The sequence below is a fragment of the Cotesia typhae genome, unplaced genomic scaffold (genome assembly GCF_013202065.1).
Source record: "Cotesia typhae breed Kobodo isofemale line unplaced genomic scaffold, CoteBio_Ctyphae scaffold_13, whole genome shotgun sequence".
Lineage (NCBI taxonomy): Eukaryota > Metazoa > Arthropoda > Insecta > Hymenoptera > Braconidae > Cotesia > Cotesia typhae.
In genome coordinates, this window is record NW_027423774.1 from 19105276 (window position 1) to 19130930 (window position 25655).

General features: G+C 29.9%; 2 protein-coding genes across 9 annotated transcripts in view; one reads left to right on the forward strand and one right to left on the reverse strand.

Annotated features, from left to right (window-relative positions):
* LOC141534322 (SET and MYND domain-containing protein 4) overlaps positions 1–23076 on the reverse strand; it is a 62006-nt gene extending 38930 nt beyond the window's left edge. For 2 of the 4 annotated variants that reach the window (XR_012480398.1, XM_074253613.1), the window contains exons 1-3: positions 22830–23076; positions 22410–22532; positions 21948–22005 (exon numbers count right to left, since the gene is read on the reverse strand). The gene's annotated coding sequence lies outside the window, so the exon portion shown is untranslated. The remainder of the gene's footprint in view (positions 1–21947; positions 22006–22409; positions 22533–22829) is intronic. The other 2 variants (XR_012480397.1, XM_074253612.1) reach the window with 1 other exon arrangement.
* The window catches only part of LOC141534327 (growth factor receptor-bound protein 14), a 155211-nt gene continuing 142495 nt past the window's right edge, over positions 12940–25655 (forward strand). The window contains exons 1-4 of one of the 5 annotated variants that reach the window (XM_074253631.1): positions 23252–23616; positions 23882–23927; positions 24907–25088; positions 25166–25328. In XM_074253631.1, the coding sequence (XP_074109732.1) occupies positions 24921–25088; positions 25166–25328 (331 nt within the window). In that variant the 5' untranslated portion in view covers positions 23252–23616; positions 23882–23927; positions 24907–24920. Of the gene's footprint in view, positions 13128–23251; positions 23617–23881; positions 23928–24232; positions 24503–24681; positions 24838–24906; positions 25089–25165; positions 25329–25655 lie in introns of those variants that run through there. The other 4 variants (XM_074253629.1, XM_074253632.1, XM_074253630.1 and 1 more) reach the window with 4 other exon arrangements.

Genomic DNA, 25655 nt, shown 5'->3' on the forward strand with positions numbered 1-25655 from the left:
CGTAAATGAATGAGCGTTCAATCGTAAATATCACTGCGAAACATTCGTGCCAAGAACTTATAAAATAAAAGACTGACAATTTTAACAAATCATTTATGATAAAAAAAAATTATTTTCACAATTTCTACTTTATAATAATTTTTTTTTTTTTATAAAAATTATTTCTTGGGATTTTATTTTCAAAAATGTAATTTTGCAATTTCTATTTTTTTCGTGCGGAATAAATTAAAAAAAACTGAGAAAAATAAATAAAAAAGTCACTTGAAGAAATATCGGTAAAGAAAAGGAGTATCTCGACAGCTTAAGCTCGGTAATGAGTGCCGGAGAATAATAATAAATAATAATGGCGAGTATGTATGGTCGTACAGTTGTATGGTTGTATAGTTGTAACCATCCAAGTGAATAAGAGACACACACCATACAGGGGACAAAGACCTTATATGTATATAGAATAGAAGGGAGAGACATGAATGGATTGAGTTTCTAGTTTCCTGTGGCTTTTCGTATTCGCATGCGGTGAACGATCGAAAATGTGAGTTGAGTTGTTGGAGTAGAGTGTTATGTAGCCTCTCGTGGCTCGTGATATGGTGCGCGCGACGAGTTGTGTAGGGTCTTCGAACCGGTACCGGACCTTCCCTAACTGTGTTCACGTAGAGAATCAACATTCGCTCTTACTCTGTTGCTCTACGTCCTGAGTTCTGGCGCAAAGTTGACGCAAATTCACTTGACTTTGCTGGTTCTCATCAAATCTGGTGTTATGACTTCGCTGCCTTCTGTCGAGTTTGCACACTGACGACATATCACTCCCTTTAGCATACAGAACCAGCGGGGTAGGCTCCTTCCTTTCTTAGTCGATACCAGTAAGATCGACGTCTACGTCTAGGTATATTGTACTCAAAGCTGAGAGTCGAGATGCTCTGCTCACCACTGTTCTGTTGTGTGCAGCACAATACCATCCAGTTGAGTGCAGAATTCAAGATAAGGGTGACTGTATCTATCATATACATATGCATTTATATTTATATTTGTATGGATGTTATGTAGATGAAGAATATAAAAGCAGGGAGCCGAAGATAATCGATGTCGCGTGCATTGCAGAGTGGGGTACGGCTGCATACGGACCCCACTCTGATACCACTGCAGCTGACTCTCGGAAAATAATATAAATTGCCTATTGATTTATTTCGAGAAATTTTTATCACATATATGCATCATTCTATAATAAATAAATAATAATAATACCAAAAAAAAAAAAATAGTAATGATGTTCCCCAAATTTCTGTCAAATTATTATTATTATCTATCGATTTTTTAATTAATTAATTTAGCATAAAAAAATTATTTTTCGTATCAATTTGTATAAATAGAATCAAATTATTTAAATTTATATTTATAAATAAAATACTTGTGGGACGTTAAAAGGTTTGTGCGTATAAACGGTAGTGGATTGCTCGTATATTGTCTGGGCAACACACAGCGTTTACGGTCGATGGTTCTTGTTATCATTCCATTCTCTCTTTATCCAGTCTACTATCTTTGTCTTTTCTCGTTTCATCCTCTGGCGCCGGCGTCCGTAGAAACAGGCGTGGCGCGTTAAACAACATCCTAAAAGCTTCGTTCACTGGCATCTAGCCCTGGCTCCTAACTTTAGACCCCCATCATCATCATCTTAGTCACCATCTTGTACTTTATAAATTTAATATATTAAGAATGATAATAAATAAAATATGTAAGGAATGAAAGTCTGACTAGTTATATTTCACACTACTGAGAAAAAATTAATTTTCAAAAAACTAAATTAAGAATTTTTTAATTGATAATTATAATGAAAGAATAAGTTTAAAATTTGGAAAAATTTTTGGAGTACTCAAGAGTTTTCGCGAGCAGACGACGCATCTCAGTGGTTACTGCAGGGTGTGTCATTTGGGAGGAGTCCCAGACATCACGCATAGAACTGCTATGCGACTACTACGACGATACGAAAGGCTGCAGCTGGATCTCAGAAGTGAGAGAGAGAATGTTATAGTAATGGAAGGAACTGGTCAATATTATCCTCCAACTTCTATTCTATTCACCTCGAAAACGAAATCCTTTGCTCTTACGAAAATGACGGTACTCCGAAAGATTCTGTACCAAAATTAAGTTCATATGTTCCTTGAAGTTTTATTACATCATTATTATTTGATTTTTTTCTTCTAAGATAAATTTTTAATAAGAACTTTTAATTTAAAAAAATTTTTTAGTCTTAAATGCAAGTGTACTTATAAGTTTGTGATGCAAGTAAGATAAATGGAGGGAAAGATAGTACAGAGAAATTTAAATGTTACAGACCATATAAAAAATTATTTTTTTAATGAATATAATGCTTAAATTTATATTTTGAAATAAAAATAAATTTATCATAAAATGTTTTTATTTTCAAGAATTTCGTATATTTTTATGGTAAATTCATTACAATTTTATATTTATTCCAAAACATTAATTTAAGAATCAAATTCATCATAAGCCTAATTATTTTTTATATGAAAAATTAACCCAATTTTTTAAAAACAAATTTTGAAAAAAAAAAAAAAAAATAAAAATACAGAGTAGCAATTATTACAAAATATAAATTTAAGAATGAAATTCATAAGGCAAAATTTTTTCCGTGATATCTCTACTGGTATACAACATTATTATCATCATCATCAATGCGTAGCAGAGTACGGAGTAAGTAAAGTAAATAAAAGCCGAACACGAAAGTAAAGCCGGAGTTGGTGAAATTCATACTCAGACTGAACTCTGCGTAGTATAGTACTACACCGGGTGAACGCTCAATATCAACATTATATATTACACCGACCCACGTTGCATTGTTATCACTCTGTCTCTCTCTCTCGGTACGGGAGTTATCGATCGCCGCGAGCACTACGACAACGTGTCTTACTCTGTTGCACGTGTGCCCGATTCACCGGCAGCCGTCGCGCTCTTATCGTCTGGCGGCGTTCTCTCTTTCTCGCGAGCAAGTCCCGCATGCCTCTAGCTTCCTCGGGAGCCACGATTCACACGGCTTGGCTTCCCCCTGTCTCTTCCCTCCTTCTGCTCTCACTCTGTCGCGGGTCTACTACTGGGACTGTAACTAGACTTAACTGGGAGTACTGATACGGACTGAGTCTACGGTCTGCTGTATGCTGTATAGTAGGCATTACTACTGTACTATTATATGTATTTATACATATAGCATACTGAAGCCCCCACGTGGCGCAGGCGTGGGTTTGTTGTCGCTCGGTCTCGCTTCGCGGTTTCCGCGCCGCCTGTTTCTCTCTCGCTTCCTCCAATCAACCTCTCTCGCTTCCTCTTCCACTCCCGCCTCCCGACTTCGTACTCACTATCAGTAGTAGTATACTAATACGCCGTTCAAGTGTTGTATATATGTGTGCATATATATATATTAGTAGTAGCTAGTAGCTCGGGCAACGGCCGCAGCATTTATTGAACCGACTCTCTGCTATATATATATGTATATAATTCTACTCAGTACTCTCCTGTATGCTGCTAGAGGTAGAGGATGGAGATGCCCCGCCAGCTTCTTTGCTCCTCGTCATTCGGATGCTTCTTATTATTCACATATCACATATGGAAATACATATTATAATCTATCGGATATCCCCAATTGAAATTTAATTTAAAATAATAAAAAATATGATTTTATTTTTCAAAATTCAATATCTGACTGTAGTTTTAATTTGTATTATACACTGAAAAAAAAAATTCTTGACTGAAGTATAAATTTTCTTGGCTCAAGAAAATATTAAGAAAGGTTGAAAATTTCTTGAATGAAGTTAAAGTTTCTTGAGTCAATAAAATTTTCTTGAGCCAAGAAAATGTTTTCTTGCTCCAAAATAATTTTCGTTTTCCTTAAAATTTTCTTGGCGTAAGAAATTTGTTTTTTGTGTGTAAGAAAAAAATGTACGTTTTGATAAACATATCATAAAAAGCTTCCCATGATTTTTTTACAATAAAATTAATTTTTTTATTAATTACTCTATTGTCATTTTAATTGAAAATCTTCCAAAATTATTTTCTACTTTTTAGTTAGGTTTGTTATTGAATTAAAGTATCTTTTTTTAACTTTAATTCATTTAAAATTATTGTAGTTTAATTGAAAATCAAATTAAAAGAACAACAATAAATGCGTTTCATGTTAAAATAAAATAAAACTTTTAAAAGTTTGATTCAAAAATTATCCCTGAAATCAAGTTAATTTTTTTCCGATGTAAAATTTTTTTCTATTCAATATTTTCAATTAAATTATTATTATTATTATTATTTCTTGATCTATTTCTTCTCAGTAGAATGTAACACAGCGACAGATAACGCACCATCTGCTTTTTTGTTCTTTCTTCTTAGCCGTCAGATCCTCTATCTTACTGTTGTTAACTGTTGGATCTCCTCTCCTCGGTACTCTATATACATAATACTGGTATTTCGAGCTCCTTTGTTATTTGCTGGCGCACTCTACACTACTATCTTTCTACCCTATATAATACTATTGTCGACTCTATTGTGACATACATGTGTGTATATTTACACTCTTGTGCTGTATACTCGCAAATATACTGCTCGCAGTTGCTGTTTTGGTACTTCTGGTTTCGATGATGACTGCAGATGCAAACTAGCTACCTTTATGTCCAACAAACTTATTCTATTGTGCACTTAACTCAATTATTTCAATAATTATTTTCGTCTTACTATTATATATGATATGAGAAAAATTATCTTATTACCTTAAAAAAAAATTAGTAACATCAAAATTACAAAAAAAAAAATTAGAAAATTATTAAAATTAATGCAATTGTAAAATTTCATAAAATAAGCCAAATAATAGATGATTTTTTTGACCAATTTAGCTCATTTTTTAAATTGAACTCAAGAATTGTCTAAAAAGTAAGTATATTAAAAATTTTTTAAAGTTTCTTCATGAGAAAAAATGCAATGTTTAAATTTCTATGAAATAAAAAAAAAAAAATCGCAAGTAAAAATATTATTTACTTTTCCTCCGCATCAACATTACCGGTATGATCTATTAATAACTACAAAAGATAGTTATTTATAAATATTCTAAGAATTACGTCAGCAACGAGCATGCATATATGCATTACCGTGACACGGAATCCTTTTTATAATTTATTTATCAGCGTTGTCCGGTAAACATGTGTCAGTGTTTGAGTGAATTGTAAGAATGAACATGTGCTGCAAAATACTAATGTAATAATGATAGGACAGTTTAATTCTCGTCCTCTTGGAATTTCTAAGAATTGTCCACTTAACTCTGTATTACTTGGCCATAACGTGGGTTACATTTATACATGGATGGTACGTATGTAATGAGGTGCTTTTTCCCGGCATACAAATGTGGATGGACGGTGAGCTACATGATGGCAATAAGAACATGCTTGGTGTTTGAAGCGCGTGCGCTTTATCACGTTTACAGCCCATGAAATCTACTATAGACATATAGTAACCGTTATTTTACAACCAGCTAACGAAAATCCCCCTGATACTCAGCCCCCTTAATGTCATCGGCGCAAACTCATTCAAAGTTTGCACTTACTGCGCACACCCGACATTACCCACCCTTTGGTTGTTTATATCGTATCCAGGACCTACGCCACCAACCATTTGTTATTACTCCCTTCAGATATTAATTTTTCATTGTTAATTTAACCTCTTTTTTTACTTTTGTACAAAAGCTTTCAAATTTTTAAATAATTTGCTATTCGGCGAAAAAAAAGAGAAATTGTGATCGAACTTTAATGTTTATAATAATAATTATATTAACAAGGCTTCATATAATATTTTTTTAGTCAAGTAAATCTCTGAAAATTATGTACAAATTTTATAACTTCATTTTTGAACTTTAAATTCAAATTATGGAGAAATGACGAGAGATATGGAAAAATTAATAAAGACCTTTTTTGTAGAAAATAAAATTTTCTATAAAAAATATTGTTCATAATTTTTTCGTATCTTCAATATTTAATCCAGAATTTTGAATTGAAAGTAAAAAATTTAAAACTTAAATAAGTAAGCTAATTTTGATTTAATAATACTAGTAAAAATAAGAATAATAAATTATTGCTAACAGACAATTACAGTCGGCAATAAAATTTGAATTTGTCGTGGTATTTAATAACGTCAAACATTTGTGGGATTAATAAAATAAACTAAAATAAAATAAAAGTAAAAAGTAAAAGCCAGACACCCATGCACCGTTTGTTTAACAGAAAGTTATTATATAGGATACAGATAGCCCGGGAAAAAGGATCAAATCGTTATGCCTCACCAGCAGGATCGAGGATATATATGCCTATAAAACGTACATGTACTGAAGACAAGCCTACGCTTTTGCGTCGGCGTCGTGGTGGGCCTACTAGTGTGTAGTCTACTCTCTTTATATGTCTGTGTTTAATATAATATAACATATATGTGATATAAAGACGACGGCCGGGAATGCAGAGGAAGTGAGTGAGGGGCGTAAGAAGAAAGGGGTTAACAACGCAAAAAGAAACGAGCTCATGATAAAGAGAACAAGATAGTAAAATGGAAAATACTATAAGACGCTAAGGACAGATAGAGATCCAAGGCGTCACCCAAACACGATATTTTCCTTCGCCTCTACTCTACTCAGATATCCTCAACATTTTTTATATAATTTGACGAAATTATTAATCCCTATGCTGGAAAAAAAATTAGGATGAAAATTTTTTAACCAAGGATATTTTTTTATCAAGTTATTTTTTTTTCAATTATTTCAATTAATCTTTTTTTTCAAGTTACTCCATTTTGAAATCCAAGATAAAAATTCTTTCACTTTTAATGAATAATTTCCAAATTTTTTCGTAAAAAATATTTAAACTGAAAAATAAAATTGATTGAAAAATACTTTTGACTGAATAAAGAAAATTCTCAAAAATTTTTTCTCATTCAAACAAAAATAAATTTTCCAACAGTATTTTTTCTAAAAAAAAGTCTCTTACAACAACAACAACAACAACAACATACCACAGTGCGTTTTTAGCAGCAAAGATAGACATGCAGTAAATGAATATTATATGTGATCATTGGCCCTGCGCGGTTACCGGTGACTGTGATCCTCCTCGACTTGACTGGACGTGTAAGTGTGTGTGGCAAGCACGAGAGTATTGGAGCACACAGTTTTGAATAAATGTGTGTGTGTGCATGTAGATGTGTATGGAAGTGAGTAGCTCGCCTGGTGTTCAGTTTGCCTGTGAGCGCTCGATGACTGGATGTGAGGTGGCGGGAATCGTCGGGTTAGTACTACGCGAGACTCCACGTGAGAAGTACGCTCGTTGTTCGTGAAATTGACGCCAGGTGTCCGGAGCAGAGGTTCACCGTTCGTGACTGTTGCTTTTATTTTGTTTACAATCTATCCCCAGCCCGCAGTCGTTACTACGTGATAACAGTGCTCCAGTGTTATTGTTCCTACGCAGTACCTTTCTCGTTATATTTTCAATTTTATGTTACCAATTATCTCGAGTATTTATATTAATATTCACCAAATAATTAATCCTAAATTTATTATCCGAAATCCGCGTCACTAGTGTGACACTTTGTTGTCATTTAATTATGAGCATCTCGCTCCATTTACCTGAACTGTATGTCAGTTACTGGCTCTGTACCTTTATTCACTCTTTTTCGGGTCGTGTCGGGCTCTGCTAAGAAAGTGATGCAATTGTGAGAGGTTAGATTATCGATTACTAGTACGTATATACCTTTAAACGTTTTTGCGCAGTTTGCGTTTTTTAGTTTTTTTTTTTTTTTAACGTGTTTTAATTTTTTTTATCTTTGGAGTTTTCAAGTGCTCTCCAGTGTTTTTCAGTGAATTTTTTAGTTTAGTTTCAGCGTCAGTGGATTTATTTAAAATTATCCCCGTAATGGTAATAATTTATTTAATATTTTGACCATAAAACTGGATTACTTGATGAAAATTTGTAATATTTGCTTAAAAAACCCGAGAGAGGTTCAAAAATTTGATTTTTGGAGTAACGCGTTCTAAAACTTAATTACTCTTTATAAATTATTTTCAAAGTAAAAAAATTTTCTGTTGAGGGAAGAAATAATTTAAATTTATCTTAAAGTCCGCGAAAATATGTTTTTTTATATCTCAGGACTGCGGAATTAAATCCGACGGAATTCTAAAAATTAGTTTGGTCAAAAAAAATTAAATTGAGCGACAAATTAAAAATAAACTTATTTAGATTATTGGGTCAGTCGTTGCGTATTAAATGCATTAATAATTTTGCAAGTAGTCAGCAATTTGTATATTTTAGATTTGAGATTAATAATTGTGAATTTATCATTGAATTAAATAATTAAAAAAAAAAATTAAAGTGGACTGATCTTGTGGGAAGAAAATTTTACTAACGGATTTAAATTTTAATTAGCGATAGTATTTAATAATTGTTGATTAAACCCGCTGACACAGCTGAACAGTAGACTTTGCATTTCACGTGCAGTATGTGTTATTATATCGTCATCTAACTTAATCTTTTAACGTCGTACGTCACACTTGACGCGCCGAAGAATAAATGGATCGAGTACCTGAACATACTTGTTTTTATTTTTTATTTAATCATTATTATTTTTAATTAGAATGAAAAGAAAATAAAATTCGAATGAATGGTAATATTTAATTATGAGCCACGATTTCTGTTAGTTTATTATTTTATAAATATGTGTTAAAAGCCGGCTTAATGGAAGCATTTATTTATGAATGTCGCTTACTCGGAATAAAAAATAAATAAGAGATGAAATTAACGTTTAATATTTGGAAAAAATCCTCGGTGTGGGTGATCGTAAAAGCTTTCTAGTTTTTATCTATTTCCTTTTCTCGTTCCATCCTCTTATTCGAGTTCTTTCTCCTCGGAACCTGTCAAGTTCCATCGTCAATTGTATATATATAAAATTGTATCGGATTGTCTGTAAGTATATAAGAATGCAATTGAAAAAGGTCGTGACTTTTATTCTTAAACTTTTTTCATTTCACACCATTTCTATTTTCTTCGCCGTTTTATCATCGATTCTCTCTGATATTTTTTTTTGTATTGCGAAATAATATTTATAGTAATATTCACTAGACTGAGCCAAAAAAATCGACTGAATTTTTTTTTTTAAGTATATACTAAAAATATTCAGGGTAAAAAAATAAAAAATTGCCATAATGGATACTTTAATAATATTTTTGGTGAACTAAAAAAAAAATTAATTAAATTCTAGTAAAAAATATTTAAAAAATTCAATTTTAAATGACTGACAAATCTCTAAGAATTTTTTTTAAATTCTCAATTGGCTTGATTATTAAATTCCGACTAAACCTTTTCTTTGATGACTCACTTTTATTTAACTATTTTATTTGTGTATTTATGACGCAATGCTTTTTTGGAGCTCATAATCGTAGTAGTAAAAATAAACAAAAGTTGTGATTTCCGGGTAAAAATGATCATTAAATACATAATCTTCACAGAGTCAGATAAGAACAAAATATCCGTAATTAACCATCAAACAATATTAATATTGATATTAAAAAAAAAAAAAAAAAAAAAGAGTGATAAGTCTGTCGAAACTTTTCTCAATATTTGAAACGTCTACACAGAAAAAGGCTTTGAAATTCTCAAGGACTGAATGACTTTCATACTTTCAAATAAATGATCACCTTTCCTTTCTCTCAGCTTTCGTCCTTAATACTTTCCTCGTCTTCGTCTTCGTCTTCGTCTTCTTCGATCCGTCGAGTCGAATACTTTGTAGTTTTAATGAATAAAATAATTTATTTTGTTCAGGGCCATTAAATTCCGCGCGTTTATGCCGTGGAAAATAATAAAAATAAATGAAAATGTATGACAGCAAAGATCAATTAATTTTGTTATTTTAGTTTCAGCTATATTATATTATCGAGGATAGCGCAGTATAGCATTGAAGTTGCCTCGTAATTTAAAGTATCGCGATACCGCGAACAATTTGCTTGATTGTTTGACGTGATTCGCGATTCGCGACGTATAAATTATGCGTTTGAGAGCCAAAGCCTGTGTCGAGTGTGTGGGCGTCCAAGTTAAAATAGTAGTCTAGTGAATAGTATACGTGATAGTAATAGTAATGGTAATAGTTATAGTACCAGTCCAGTCATCGTCACAGTTAATCGTATCTCTTCTACTCTTGTACCGCTCCATATACTCTCATCTGTTGTATGTGTCGCTATACTACATATACCCGCTCTGTTCTGTTCTGTTCGGCGTATGAAGAATTGAAATAAATAGCGCCAGTCAGTACTTGCAGTTTCGCTGGTGCTGGTGTACCTGATACATTGAACGGGTCGAAATGAGTAGTGGAAATGGATATCCAATCCGATTAGTCGTTTCAAATTCTATGGTTACGTTATAAAGCTTTTCTGTGTGACATCCCAATAAAATTCTAAATATTAAATCTTTCCTCATATCAATCATCTTTCTTTCGTCAAGCTGATTGTTTTTATAAATTATTTTTGCTATAAACTAAAAAAATTTTATTGAATTTTTTTAATTAAAATCTTTCTAAAATTTTAACTAAAATTCATCGTTTTTAGTTTAAATTTTAACAATTATTGATTTAAAAGCTGATTGAAATTTTTTTTATCAAAAATTCCGATTTTTTTGTTGATTTTACTCAATATCAAGTCAAAAATTGATAATCGTCTACTTCAATAAAAAAAAATTTTTTTGTACCAGTTGAGGCTTGTCCACCGAATGTAACAAGGACCTCCTGCTTGTTTGCGGCTCTCCGCGGCGCCTTTTGTTACGCGACGCGAGCCTGCACCAGCTTCTCCTTGTCTTAGTTTTTTTAATCTATTTATTTATTTTATTGTTTTTTATTTTTTGCATAACTCGTAGTATACTGTATAGTAACAATGTATACATGTGAAATGTTGATCCTTGTGTAGTGAGACAAGAAAAGTATAAAAGGATTAGCAAATAAAAATAAACAAAAATGAAATTAAATAACAACAAAAATTAAAATTAAAAAAAAGGAAAAACAACAAGAAAAAGGCCGTAGAAAAGAGAGAAAGGATAACTCGCGGTGTGGTCTTTCTTGTATGTGCGTTCATGTATGAAAGGGTGGGGAACCCTATACATAGGTAGAAGAGGAGGAAGGGGTGATCGGCGAGTGGCCGGGAGTAATACTAAAAAATAAATAAATAATAAAAATAATAATAAAAAATATAAAGTTGCTGGTAAACAGACGCCACCGCGTGGCTATGCGTATGTTCATTCCGATACATACGTATATATTTATATATTTATAGTGATATGCTATGGTATGGTATGGTATGATGTTGTTGTTCAGTCCCGAAACCAAATGAAACCAAGCCAGACACTCAACTCGACTTATATTAACTCTACCGTATCGTGTTGTTATACGTGTTCAGTTATTTTATATTTATACACTAGTAGTGGTAATATAAGTAGTAGTAAGTAGTATAGGACACGACACACTACATATAAAGACTCCTTTGGCTTTTCTTCGTCACATCATCTCGGCTCTCTTCTTGTCATATGTATGCAGACGCACACAAAACAGTTATAGCCTCAGATATAGATATATAGACAATATATATAATATTGCTATGCAGCTCTACTCTGAAAAGCCGCCCACGCCGTCTATTTTCGTACCGACTCGATTAGAATAACAACATAACAGACTTTGTATGTTGTTCAGTTCCTAGAAATGCTTTTATGATCTTAAGTATGTGCGTATCTACACGAATATATATATATATATATATATATATATATATATATATATATATATATATATATATATATATATATATATATATATATATCATGTGGCTATCATTTCTTATTATTTATTTAGGTACTTTTATTTGTCTTTTTTTTACCGAAAATATTTGTCGTATTAATTTTTGAACTTAATCATTGCGGATGCATTTTTGTAATTATTTTTTATTTATTTATTTATTATATCAAAGGTTGATTTAAAATTTATCCAAAAAATTAGTTTAATTAATCATTTTGATAATTCAATTTTTTCTTTTTTTCTTATGTGGGGGCATATCTTCCCCTTTTTTATAATTATTTAATTATTAATTATTATTATTATTATATTATTTAGTTATTATCATTTATAATTGTTTAATCATTACTATTGTTAGTTATAGTTCATTAAATAATAGTTATGATTTAGAGAAGTTTAAGGGTTTTTCCCAAACCTTCCCATAAAAATCCCAATAATTTACCGTTTTCTAAAAAGCAATTAAAGGATTAGAAACTTGTGTTGCATGGCCAGCGACCGGGTCCTTGAGTCCACTGATTGCTTTTACATATACTTCTACCGATCTTCCTCAACTATACTTCTACTTCTGTAATTTTCCATACCTTCAGAATATATATCTATACTTATACCTACTTGTACCTAGACCCATACTTTCGTACAAGTAAGTACTCCTACCCTTAATATACTTCCTCTATACTTCCATCGAGTACCCCCCTACCTCTTGAGAGGTCAGAGGCCTAGATGGACACTTGGAGAAAATCAGTCAGTCCCGAAAACCCATTAGCTTCACCTCGTTTTAAGTACACGCGTGTATTTCTAGTTAGATTTATTTAAATAAATGTTATTAAACTAAAATATTTCTATTCGCTCACTAGCTAAACCGTACATCCCAAACTTAAATTCATAATTTTTAAAGAAAATAATTAAAAATGTATATTTTATCAACAATTAAAATTATATCAAGTACATGAAGTAATCCAGTTATAAAAGTAATCCAATTGATTTTATTAAAGATAAAAAAAAATATTTTTTTTTTTTAGATATTTAACTCGAAATTGGAAGTGACTTAAAAAGTGTATTGTCCAATAAAGTCGATCGATCTTTTCAAACACGACTGAAGATATAAATCAACAAATTGTTACTCTTTAAATAATATTTTTAATAATAAATAGTTAATGATTAATAATGTTGCGTACTGGCAATATTAATTTTTGAACGTGAAGTGCTTCTTGAAGAAGCGAGTGCCAACATGGATTATAAAGTTATGTCGAATAACAACAATAATTATCCTACACACCATCGTGAGTATTTGATAATTATTAAATATTTTTTCACAGTATCAATATCTATTTAAATGCTTAATATTTTTAACTATTTTATTGTATCTTTATCGCACACTTCAAACGCTTGATAAATTTAGAATTTTCATTCAATGTTTCTGGACAATAAAATGCTACTGAACATTAAAACTATTTTCATCATCATTATTATATATTTTTGACTCGATAAAAAAATTCCTGTTAGCGTTTGAGGCGTGTATCTGTTTGTATATTTCCTAAATAGTAATCAATAAATTAATCAAAATTTCATATAATATGTTTTCGTATAAAATCGGCTTTTTTAAATAAATAAAAACAAATATTTAAATGCCCTTCTATCCAGTAAAATTCAAATGTTGTTTATTTAAATACCGACGAGAATTGATAAATAACACAAAATATATTTCTCAATATCCCTCAATCAAAGTAGTTGATAATTTTTCATGATAAACCGAGGCTCTTTTGAACAATCTAGTCGACAATTATCCAGAGATAAACAACCGCGTGTCGTAGCACGGTATGTACGCGATAAATTATCCTCGTTGTTTTTATTTGTCCGATAGATATATCAACCTCCTATTCTATTATATTTGATACACGCAAAAATATGTAGATGTGTATTTATTTATCGTCCTTTTGTTCAGTATTCCCTCGAGTTTATCAGCGTACGCAGAAAATATTTGTCAAATTGCTATTCGTACCTCTCGATACCGGGTATAATAGACAGTATATATACAATGACGTACGTCACCAGAACGGTCAATAAATATTTTGTTTCCGAGTACTTCGTCACGGCTTGTAGAAGCAATATTTTATTCATTTTTTATTATTTCATATAATTGTTGTTATTATACACATACTCTGTCAATGATTTCATTCAATTATCTTCCGTTTAAACTACCAATAAATTTATTTATTTAATAATTATTCAGTTGCGACAAGCTGTAGATTCAAATTTACCGAGCACAGCTTTCGTTTATTTTTTTTTGTTACAATTATTCACGGCGTAAAACTCTTGAGAAAATTACTTAATGGTCCTTGAGTTGCCCTTATACTTTTTATTTATTTTTATTGAATTAATCTTGTCGTTTCTATTAATTGACGCACGACCAAATGTTATCTTGACTCGAAAAAAATTATCGTTAACTTGGAAAATATTTACTTGAAAAGTTTTTTTGATAAAAAAAAAATTTTAATATCTATGGATTTTAATTTCTTTTTTTTGTTCTGTTATTTTGGATGATGAAATAATTGAAAAAGTACAGCGATAATAAATCAATAAGATAAAAAATGACTGAATAATACTTTCATCATATCTTTTATCAAAGAAAACATTTAAACATTAATATCACAACTAACGTCTATAAATAGGATAAACTTTCTCTCGCGTGTACATCATCAGGTAAATTGATTCTTAGAAATATTATAAAATAATACAAATAGTGGTATGCTAATTTACCAGGATTATCTTTTCAAATCAATTGAGTCATCAGCAGTCTGACGAAATTTATAAATTCTCGGTCTAGTGTTCAAACTACGGGAGAAATCAAACGATACATAATTATAAGTTTGTTTTTTATTGAACGACAATTTATTCTATTTAAAAAAAATAAAATAAAATAGAATTTACTGGTTACTATAATAGTGACTAATTACGTGTTCAGTCTTGTTAGTTGATAATTATACCGCAGAATTAATTAAAGCTGGCAGTTGGCCAGACCTCTGTGTTTTCTTTGCTAAAAATTTGCTTACAGTCGCGCGTACCCATTTATACACACCCCCTTAGCTCCTTCCTCGGGCTTTTTTTAATTCTCTCGGTGTACTCTCCAAAAAATAAACTAGTCATTGCTCCCTTTAGCGTCAGACGCGTTAATCTCTCCTTTTAAATAAAACTCAACACTATAAATAATTATATTCAATTTAAATATTGTATTTATGAAAAACAACTTAACTTAACTATTTATTCAAATTTGTATTTTTTTTTTTTTTTTCAACTATTTATAATTTATTATATAGTTCTCGGAATATTTATAAATATTTTATGTGATATTAAAGACCTACATTATAAATCTTCTCAAAAACATCATTAATCTTTTTAAATTTATAATAATATTAAAATTAACTCACTTTTCTTTATACAAAAGACATTTATATTCAATTACGAAATAGCGGATATCAAATTTAAATAAAAACCTTACAAATTTTTATTGACAGTAGTCCTAAAAATTACGAATTTATAATTTTACTTAACAATTATGCTAAAAAATTTAAACAATCATTCACGCTTTATTAAATTTAACAGTTGTTTTTAAAAAATAAAAATATTTAACCATACATTAAAGAGAATAATTTAACGGTTGAAGAAAACCGCATTGCGGATACAACTTTAAATATAACGTCTTTGATCTCGAGATCAGTGATCAGTCATGTTTATATCATATCAATTTTATCAATTATTATAATTTATAATATCGATTGAAATATTTAAGCCCGTAAGATCAGATAATTGAATTGTAACTCGAGTTAGTTCAAATAAATGGGAAAAGGGTCAAAAGGTAACAATTTAAGCTGGTGGTATATAATCATACTTGTTTGATTCATTAACTTTACATACACACTCAACTACACGCCAGTGGTTATTGAACTTACATGAACTTACTATACGATACGATTTTATTCAATACTTTCATTTATTATTTACTTGTTATTTTTATTTTTAAAAATAAACTATGGAATTTATTTATTTCTCTTTAGAACAAATTGTACTTATAATACACACTTGTGTGACGGACATCAGCGTAAGAGCTATGTTTATCATTATATTGGAGACCAATGTACTTGTTTGTAAATATATACCCAGTTATATAACGCGCTATATTTATAAACTCACTCATAGTAATAATAATACTATACCTAACCGGCATTGTTGACAATTATTTTATTGCAATAACTATAATCATTTTTTAATACTTTGTTATTTGTAAAATTATTTATACTCGTGTAAAATTCACAAAGGTGCATGCAATCAAGATAATCCGTAATAGGCGGTAATTTAGTGATGAAAATAACATAATAATTACAATTATTGAAAGTTAAACAAATGAGAAAAAAAAAAAAAACGAGTGTGAGTCGATTGAAATAGTAGTTTGTTATGTGTTGTACAGTACGAGTGAAGACTATTTCATAAGTATTACATTTGTTATAGAGTTCTCGAGGTATAATTTAGTGTCGGAGTATGTTGTGTGTCTTGTATGTCTTTTTAAACAACTCGAGAGAGAGAATGACACGTGGCTGTGTGTAATTAAGGTCAGGAAACAAACAACAATGGAGGACGAGGACAAATATTCTTGTTTTCGCAAACCTCTATCTAATATATGCAATTATCTGTCTAGATGAGCTTTTTAATGGACTTTAAATTAATAATAAACACGGAACTTTGAAAATTTAGATCTTTTAGAATATTATTACCCTTGTTTTCTTGTAAATATTGTGCAATATCGCGGCGAGAGCAGACAAAGCTTTCTTCTTGGAGGCGTTATTTCAAGGAGTTAAATTTCTAAGAAAAATTAGAAAAAATAGCAATTAAGCTTAGTTATTTTTTTAGTTGAAAAAAAAAAAAAAAATTATCCAGAATTTTGATAGCTAAAAAAATCTTGCGCAACTTTAAAAAATTTTTTTTACCATGCTGATTTTTGAATAGGACTTTAAAACATGATAAACGAACATATTTTGATAGAAGACTCGAATAAAAAAAAAAATAATCAAATTTCAGCGGCAATAAAGATAAAAATAAATAAGAGGTGTGGACTTTCCATTATTCAAAACTATTTAAATGAATTCTATTACCGGTATTGATGATACTATTTGTAACAAGATGTATTTTTTAAGGTATATAACATAATGGTAAAGCATTATATGGTTGTCTACCTGGCAGCTGCAATTCAGGAAGAATTACACAGTGAAGCTGGTGTGTTATACGTGTGTCTACAGTGTGCAGCCTGCAAGAGCATAGACAGAACAGAGAGGAAAGTAATAATGTTGGGCAAAGTAAAACCGAGTTAAAGGCAAGTATTAGTGATGTGATGAACAACAGTAATGAGTCACGTCAGTAGGTCAAACGAGCGAGATAACGAGCCGATTCATCGATGCGAACCTTGTGCCGCTTGCTCTCGGGCCAGATCGGCCATCAGTGATATCGGATTATGGCTCATGATTATATACCGCGAGTTAAGCGTTGCACTTTATTTATGCAAGCCCCAATCGTTTCGTTCTGCGCACCTCTGACTTATCATACATTGTCTGCTTCAATATTATAACTTAAATTTAAAGTTGATCATCCTTCTGTTCTCTCATTATATTATTATAATATTTGTTGCTTTCCTGTCTGTCATGCCGATAATCAAGATCAATACAATCTATTTTATTATGATTGTTATTATTTTTTTAAACATTAAATTAAAGACAAAAATTGGCCTAAAGCTTCTTAGTATTAATATTAATATTAATATTAATATTATTAAAACAGTTTAATACAGAGACTTGTTACGGGACCGCTTCCTTCTGGAAAGTATAAATCGCATTGCATCCAATAATAGACCGGGACGATCGATGTATCATACGAGACACGAGATGTACAGTGATTAGATTTTAATAATTAATTTAATACTGTTACATCACAAAGTAGTCGGTATTGATCCACTAAAACCCGTTGTGGTTTTCGAGCCTCTATACACACTTGACCATTACACGTCCTGGCCAGAACGACATCAGACGCGTATAGTAGTTTCCTAGCTGAGTATATATGTACATATGACCAACAGAGAGCGAGTCTGAGCCACATATCCACATATCTGTATTATATATATAGTATATATACTCACGACATTCAGAGCAAGCCTCTAATACATTGTGGGATATCATCATCATGAAGTAGAATTAGCTACAACGGAATGTCAACAATCTATTGGGTTTCCCGAGCTTATGGCGAGCTTTACTTAACTTTTATTTATTTATTTTTCTTCTCTTTTATATCACACTTCACAGTTAGAAGGATGAAGCTTTTTTGTTTCTTTTCTTTTTTTAGTTGCGATTTATTACCCAGCAATCCGCGAATTTAAGGGCTTATACGGGTTTAGGATTAAAAAAAAAAATTAATTTTTGTAATGTAAATTCTCTAAAAAAATTTCGACGCTTTCTTTCAGTAAATTTATGTAATTCTAACGGATATTTTATATATTCATAAATAATTTAAGCCTAAAATTATCTCTCTAAAAAAAAATTAATTAATACATGAAGTTCAAAATCATTAAAAAGGCCTCTTCAGAGAAAATGATTGAAAAAATCGCATTTTTAGGCGTTCTAATTACTTATAACCCCTTAAAAAACCGGTAATTACTTTAAAAATTTAAGTGAATACTTTTTTGAGTCTAAAAGTTTATTAACCTCTGGGTTTTGTTATCTTGAGCTTAGTTAATTTGTTGTTCTTAAAATTTTTTTTAATGATCGAAATGTCAACAACGTCGTCGTCGGCAATCTCACTGACCGATGACCACCCAGTTCGATAAACACGACTCCCAAACTCTCTGTCTTTGCTTATTTATTTTAACCTCCATTTAAGGATAAACTGGATACACGAATCTTGATCGCAACTGTGTTGTTATATAGAAAAATTCTTCAATTAAAATTTATCTCAAGGAAGCCGAATCCCTTTAAAAAATTCCCTAATAATTTTTTCGTATTCTTCCCCGATAATAATAATAATTATTAATCAATAAATTAGAATATAATATAAATCAGGTATAAGGTACTAAAATTTTTGTAATGTGTATTCAAGAATTGCTTTCACTTGACGGTTGTAAGTCAATTTTTGCTGTGTAGTTATTTCGTTCGAGGGAACGAAAGGGAACAGGCTGAAGGGTTAGAGGGGTGAACAGGACGAGGCAGAAGGGAATAGAAAATAAATAGAGAAGAAGATAGAAAAAGACACGGTGTAGAACTAACAATACAATACAACTAAAACTAAACGGTGAGATTGCAAGTGGTATAGGTAGACGAGTAGAGTAGGCCAAGGCTACGTGAGTTCGCGATGTCAGGTCTCTTATATTTATATTTTGTATTTTATATCCGTTGTGTTTGTTCTAACTGGACTCTGTCTATAATATTGTACATAGCACACATTTTAGAGGATTCTTCACTCTTTACTCTTCTACTCTTCTGCTACTTTGTTATGTCTACACTGAATTTAATTTAACTAGATGATATTTTAAGTCTTCTTTGTTTGATATTTTTTTTTTATACTATATTTTCTAATTAATAAATCAGTCTGAAATCGGTACCGTCGCTAAAAGTTAATTTGAAATTTGATCGACTATCGATTATTTTATTTTTTTCCTCTGGATTAATTTTTCTAAACAAAATAAAAGGGGAAAAAATTTTTTAATATTAATAATCTCAGCGGATTATTTTGTATCAGAGGGATTAATGCGCGCTTTTTAAAAATTATAAAAAGAAAATTTTTATTTTAGAGACAAAAAATTACACACATTATTTTTTGTTTACTCTAAAAAAATGATAATAGTAATCATAATAACTATAATTGATTAATTCAACAATAATATTTATACAAATGCTTGAGAGTCTCATACACACAAGACCGTAAGATAAATTAATAGAAAAAAAAAAATAAACAAAAAAAAAAACGAGTTAATTATAAAAGGTGTACATAATTTAATATTTAAAAAAATAAAATGCCTTGAGTTATATTACTTTATATTTTAATTTTAATAAAGAACAATACCGGATGTTAATATGGTTTCAAAAGATTTGCGATGAGTCGTTATATATTTTGGATGTATGGTGTTGTGTATGTGGATCACGCATTATGAGGATGAAAGAGAGAGGTATTAAAAATATGAGTAAGGAGTGACTTGGGGGCTTCCACGCTGTATATCGTGTATCTAGCAATTATTGGTGCTAAATTTTTACGACCTACCGGGATATAATACATGTAGATGGGGGAGGAGCCACCGTGTCTGACTTCTACCCAACCAAATTGCATCGTCATTCACGAAAGCTATTCTTCCTTCAAGAGAGATAGTTTTTAAGTCGAAGCGGAAAAAAGCATATAACAATTTTTTATTTTCATTTTTTATCTTAAATTTAATGGAATCGGATCTCAAATGAGATTTTATTTTGCGGCTTAAAATCTACTCGAACAAAATGAATAATTTTTAGATAATAAAATATTATCACTATTATTATTTTAATATTTTTATTACGGTCTTTTAATTTAATGGCGCAATTATTGTTAAAATTAACCGGAAATAGGATCGCGTGAAGATGATTTTCTGGATGGTAATACGTCTGGTGAAATATGTATGCTTATAGAGCGAGAGTGTGCTCGTAAAAATTAGCATACGTATCGTCTGCCGACGAGTTCACAGCAATTGCTATAATAAACACTACCTGTGCTCTATTTTATTTTAACTCTCTGTGTAACTATCGCATAATATGGATTTCAAAACTTGGTCGTGCTCCCGTGAAAACTACCGCGCTACTCTATTTTATTTTTTTCTAAAACAAACCAACAAATTAGTGAAAGTTTTCCTGATAAAACTAAATGACAAATAAATATTCATACTGAGTAATGTTATGCACTGTGAATTATCAAAATAAATACACGAGAAAGTTTTGCAATTCCAGAAATAGATCTTTTACATTTAATTTTTAAAAAACACAAAATTATGTCATATTGAAATACATATTTTTTTACAATAATTTATTTGTAAATATTTATAAAAAAAATGTAACATTGTCGTGTCTGCTATTTTTTTTTGTAGCGTATTAATAAATGCTTTTTATTTAAAACAATAATATATTGTTATTTTATGTTTACGATGCGGTTTACTAGTAACCCGAGCACTTGAGTGGTGAATGAATACTTTTGTGAAATGTTAAAAAATTTTACTTCGTACAATTTTCTATGACCTTGAGTAAAACTGACGTACTTTAATGTCTTTATAACAGCAACGTAATTATTTTATTATTTTTAAAATAATTTTGAGCAAGTGAAATTTAAATTAGGAATTTTTTTTTTTTTTTGTAAAAAGAAATTTATGAATTATAATCAAAGTCAATAAAAAAAATTGGAGTAATTTATAGTGAAAAATAATGTCTACCGGTGGCGATAATTCTTATTAACTTTTCCTTAGTTTGTACTGAACCAAACCGTGTAATTAAAACAGTTATGTTCATTTTTAGCTTGACTTTCAACTATTAACGTATCATCGCTTGATAAGTTAAGGATACAGACGAGGTCAAACGAAGAAAATCTATATAACAAAAATTTATCAACCGGTTTACTGTGGACGATATACGAGTTTCGCCTCTACTCGCCGGTATTATATATAATAGACCAGGATTTAACCTGCTCTCCGTTCTTGCAGAGAGTAATTGTGAATTGAAGTGCGTTAGAATTTGACCTTTAGGTTTTCTCGTTAACTGCTTTGACGTACGATAATGTGAGATTACGAATCGAGCGTCACAATCTCAATATAAACCATTTTATTGTTTTGTTTATTGTTCCTGAATTTTTTTTATTATTTTTTTCCAACTACGTCTAAGCTATTTTCAATGTATCAACACAATAACTAAATAGTTATTAGTTATTACGTATTGCAAGAACAATCAACAGTACCTTGGATTTTAATATCGAGGCTGTTTTATTACCTATGCTTCAATGTCTTAATTAATGGACTATTTAAACGTAATAATACTTTTAAAATAAATATTTTTATAACTCACCAGTAGTTGATCATTTCGGGGCTCGGCACTTAACAACTTGGTGGTTCTTTCCGGCAACCTACGATAAATAGAGAAAAATTTTTATCTAAATGATTTAATTAATTAATTAAATTAAAAAAAAAAAACTTATACCCCGAGAACAACAGACAAAAATAAAAATTAATTCTTTGCTATAAATATTCATGAAAATTAAGTTAGTTGAAATCTAAAAATTTTTAGACTTTTTTTTATTGAAAAATTAATTACAAAAAAATTAAAAAAAAATTTCACTAGTAAAGAATTGAAAAAACTGTCGATCCAATTTAAAAAAAATTTTTTTTAGTTCTAATAAAATAAATAAAGCGAAATCAAAAAAATTTTAACTGTCAGCCAACTTTAATATTATCAAATATTAAATTTAATTTGAAGACAAAAATATTTGTCTGCCGATTTCATTATCAATAAAGGAAGTTTAATTTTTACCTTCTAAATATTACACCTTACTTCACTTATTTCTTGCACTGTTGACTATTGATGAATTGCGTTTATATTTACCTCCACACACATGATATTCACTACAATCCACAATTATAAGCCCGTAAAAACCTGAAAAATAAATAAATAAATAAATAAATATTTAATATTTACTGATAAAAAAAAATAATAATTAGAACTGTCATTTATTATTTATAAATTAGCAGTAGAACATTAAACAGAAAAATGCCGAGAAATTTCCTCACATTATTTCCACGAATTTATCGATCGTCTCTACACAACGTAATATAAATACATCTCTCTACCGTCTCTCGAGTCACTAACCCATTTATTTATTGTTATAATATTATATCTTTATTCTTTATTCACCTCTTTACACACTTAACTATATATTATTTTGTCTCATACCTTTACGTTGTCTCTGCAGTTGTTGCTGCGTAGCTCCCGAGGCTGTGTTTGTCTCGCGTTCTTATTTACCCGAGTCCAATAAACGTCACCCTTGTTTTTTCGACTTATTAATCTATTAATGTTTATTTTTCATCAATTCGGTAAATAATTAATACAAATTGATTATTATTTATTAATTCTTTTTTATTAATTAATTTTTAAGGACATTCACCACCCCAACAATGACACTGCAAAATATTAATTCTTCTAAAGTCACTAGACGTCGCTGGCGGTTAAATAAAAAACATTTGAATTCTATTGGCTGATAAAGTTAACGGTTTTCTGTTAGTTAAAAATTTTTTGATTGGTCGAATTCAAATTTTCGGCCAATCAGCGCGCGCGTTGAAAATCATACTAGAAAATTCTCAACCAATTTTGCATAGTCATTATGGCTTCCTTTTCGGTAACAGTCGCGTCGCAGGTGTCTCGATCGTCAATAGTTATTTATTAATATTATTTAATTAGGTTAATAATTTATAAAAATAATAGAATAATGACAGTTTTTAATTGAAATAAAAAAAAAAAACAAGTGATATTTACGACAAGATTGAATTAAATAAAAAGCGGGAGAAAATAAAATTCGGGCACGGGAGCAATGAGTGTAAAGCGTCGGTATACAAATGAAAAAAAATAAGAGAAATAAAATATAGAAAAAAAAAAAATAAAATCCGTAAAATGTAAATAAAAAAACATGTTATGACCTGCTAAACATATGGGTTAGTGACATTAGAGATGGCTGAGTAAAGATGTTAGTATTATTTCAGTCTAGAGTCGATCGATAAATTCGTGGAAAAAAACGAAGAAAAAATTTCTCGGAATTACGTTGTCAAATGTTCTTTATTTCGTTTCTACGTCTCAATTCAAATAAGAAATAAAACACATGTCAGTCTATTTGTTATTTTTGTTTCATAAGCATCAGCAATGTTTATTAGTTATTTTTTTTTTTTTCCGTAATTAATTAATTGTCGCGAGTTTATTATTATTATTATTATTTTTTTTTTTTTTTAATGAAGAACAAAGTAATCAGTGTGAGACACGAGTGGTGAGAAGTGAAGTGAGGTAAAAATGGAACTTCAGTTAGTGAAGCTTTTAGTAATAATGAAAACAGCAGACACTCGACCATTTTTATTTCTAAATAATTATTTTTAATATTTGAACAATAATATGAGGTTGAAGTTAGCAGACACTTGACAATTTTTTGATTTTTCTTAAAAAATAAACTAGGCATAAAAAATTATTTATAAAAATCTCATTTATAATTTTTTAGAGCTTTTACAGATGATATTTTTAAATTAAATTTTCTTGCTATAATTTTTTTGTTAAAAAAATTCTAAAAATTTTCAGAAGTCTCTCAATTTTAGTATTATACAATAATTCATAATTTCAATTTTAAAAAAGTGTCGTGTGTCTGATATTGTCAGTATAAATTTGATTTATAAAAATAGTAGTTAGTGAAGTGGTAGAGTACTTGACATTTTCTCATGGATTACTTGAAGAACTCAACAATTTGATAAATAATCATCCAGCGGCCGGAGTCAATCTTCTAACCTAAAAATTAATTCACTTGAATTTTGACTCTTCCTATAATTATGTTTGTTAAGATAAAACAATCAATTTTATCAAATAATATTCAGGTTAAAAAATATGTAGTAGATAATTATAAATTTAATATTTAAATATTTTGAGTGGCTTTTTTAACGTAAATTATTGTCTATTTATTCACATTTGTACTTGTGTTGTCTTTTTTTTTTTTAAATACATAAAATATAAAAGATCACCGGTGTACGTATAAGATTTAATGTCACGTAAAGACAGTGATCGTCAAGCGTCAAGCCCAGATTGTATAAAAATATAAATATTTGGAACAAGAGGGCTCTTTTATTTGGCACCTGAATTATATGGCTTAATTAAATTTACTTACTCTTTTATTAAACACTTTAAATTATCACAGCTAATTATGCTTATACATGTATTTATTTATCAATTTATCATTTTTATTTTACTTCAATAAAATCAACAAATTTTAATTTTTTTCCAGATTGGATACCTAAGATGTGTGAATGTCTACAGAATGTATCGGTGACGTTTCCCATGACTACTTCAGACCTTTCCTTCAGGAATTGGAGCTATTCCTCACTGGCAAGAAATGTATCTAGGACCAGGCTTCGTGACTTTAGAAGGAAAAGCGGCTACGAAACAATTCCCGATGATGATAGACAGGTTATTATTTTTTTTTTTTTCTAAATATTATTTTCACTTTTCAATAATAATTAACATTTTTAATAACTATTTTTCAGATTGAAATGACCTTTCACAACGTCGACGAGTCGTATTCAATTGTCGAGGTTGAAAAAAATTTGCGAGTTGACAATCTTTGCGAATTGCTGAGGATCAAGAATCAATTCAAACCAGGTGACTGGAGAATCGTTGAAATTTGGCCAAAACTTGATGTCACTCTCGGTAAATTTTCATGTTTATTCATTTTTAAGAGTAACTTAATATTTATCTCTGAAACTCGATATTCAATTAGCATTTTGAATGAAGCAGTAATTAGCGATTAATAATATTTATTTTTTATTAATAAGATTATTTTTTTCATCAAAATAGTTAACTTTCAAGAAAAATAATAAATTTTTATTGAATGAAAAAATATAAAAAAAAAAAAATAATTTATTTAAGATAAATTCTAGCGTATATAAAAAAATTTGATACCGCGTGAACCTTTAAGAAAAATAGTAAAGTTTAGTACATAAAAAAGTTATAAATTCTTTAAAACAGCATCTTGAT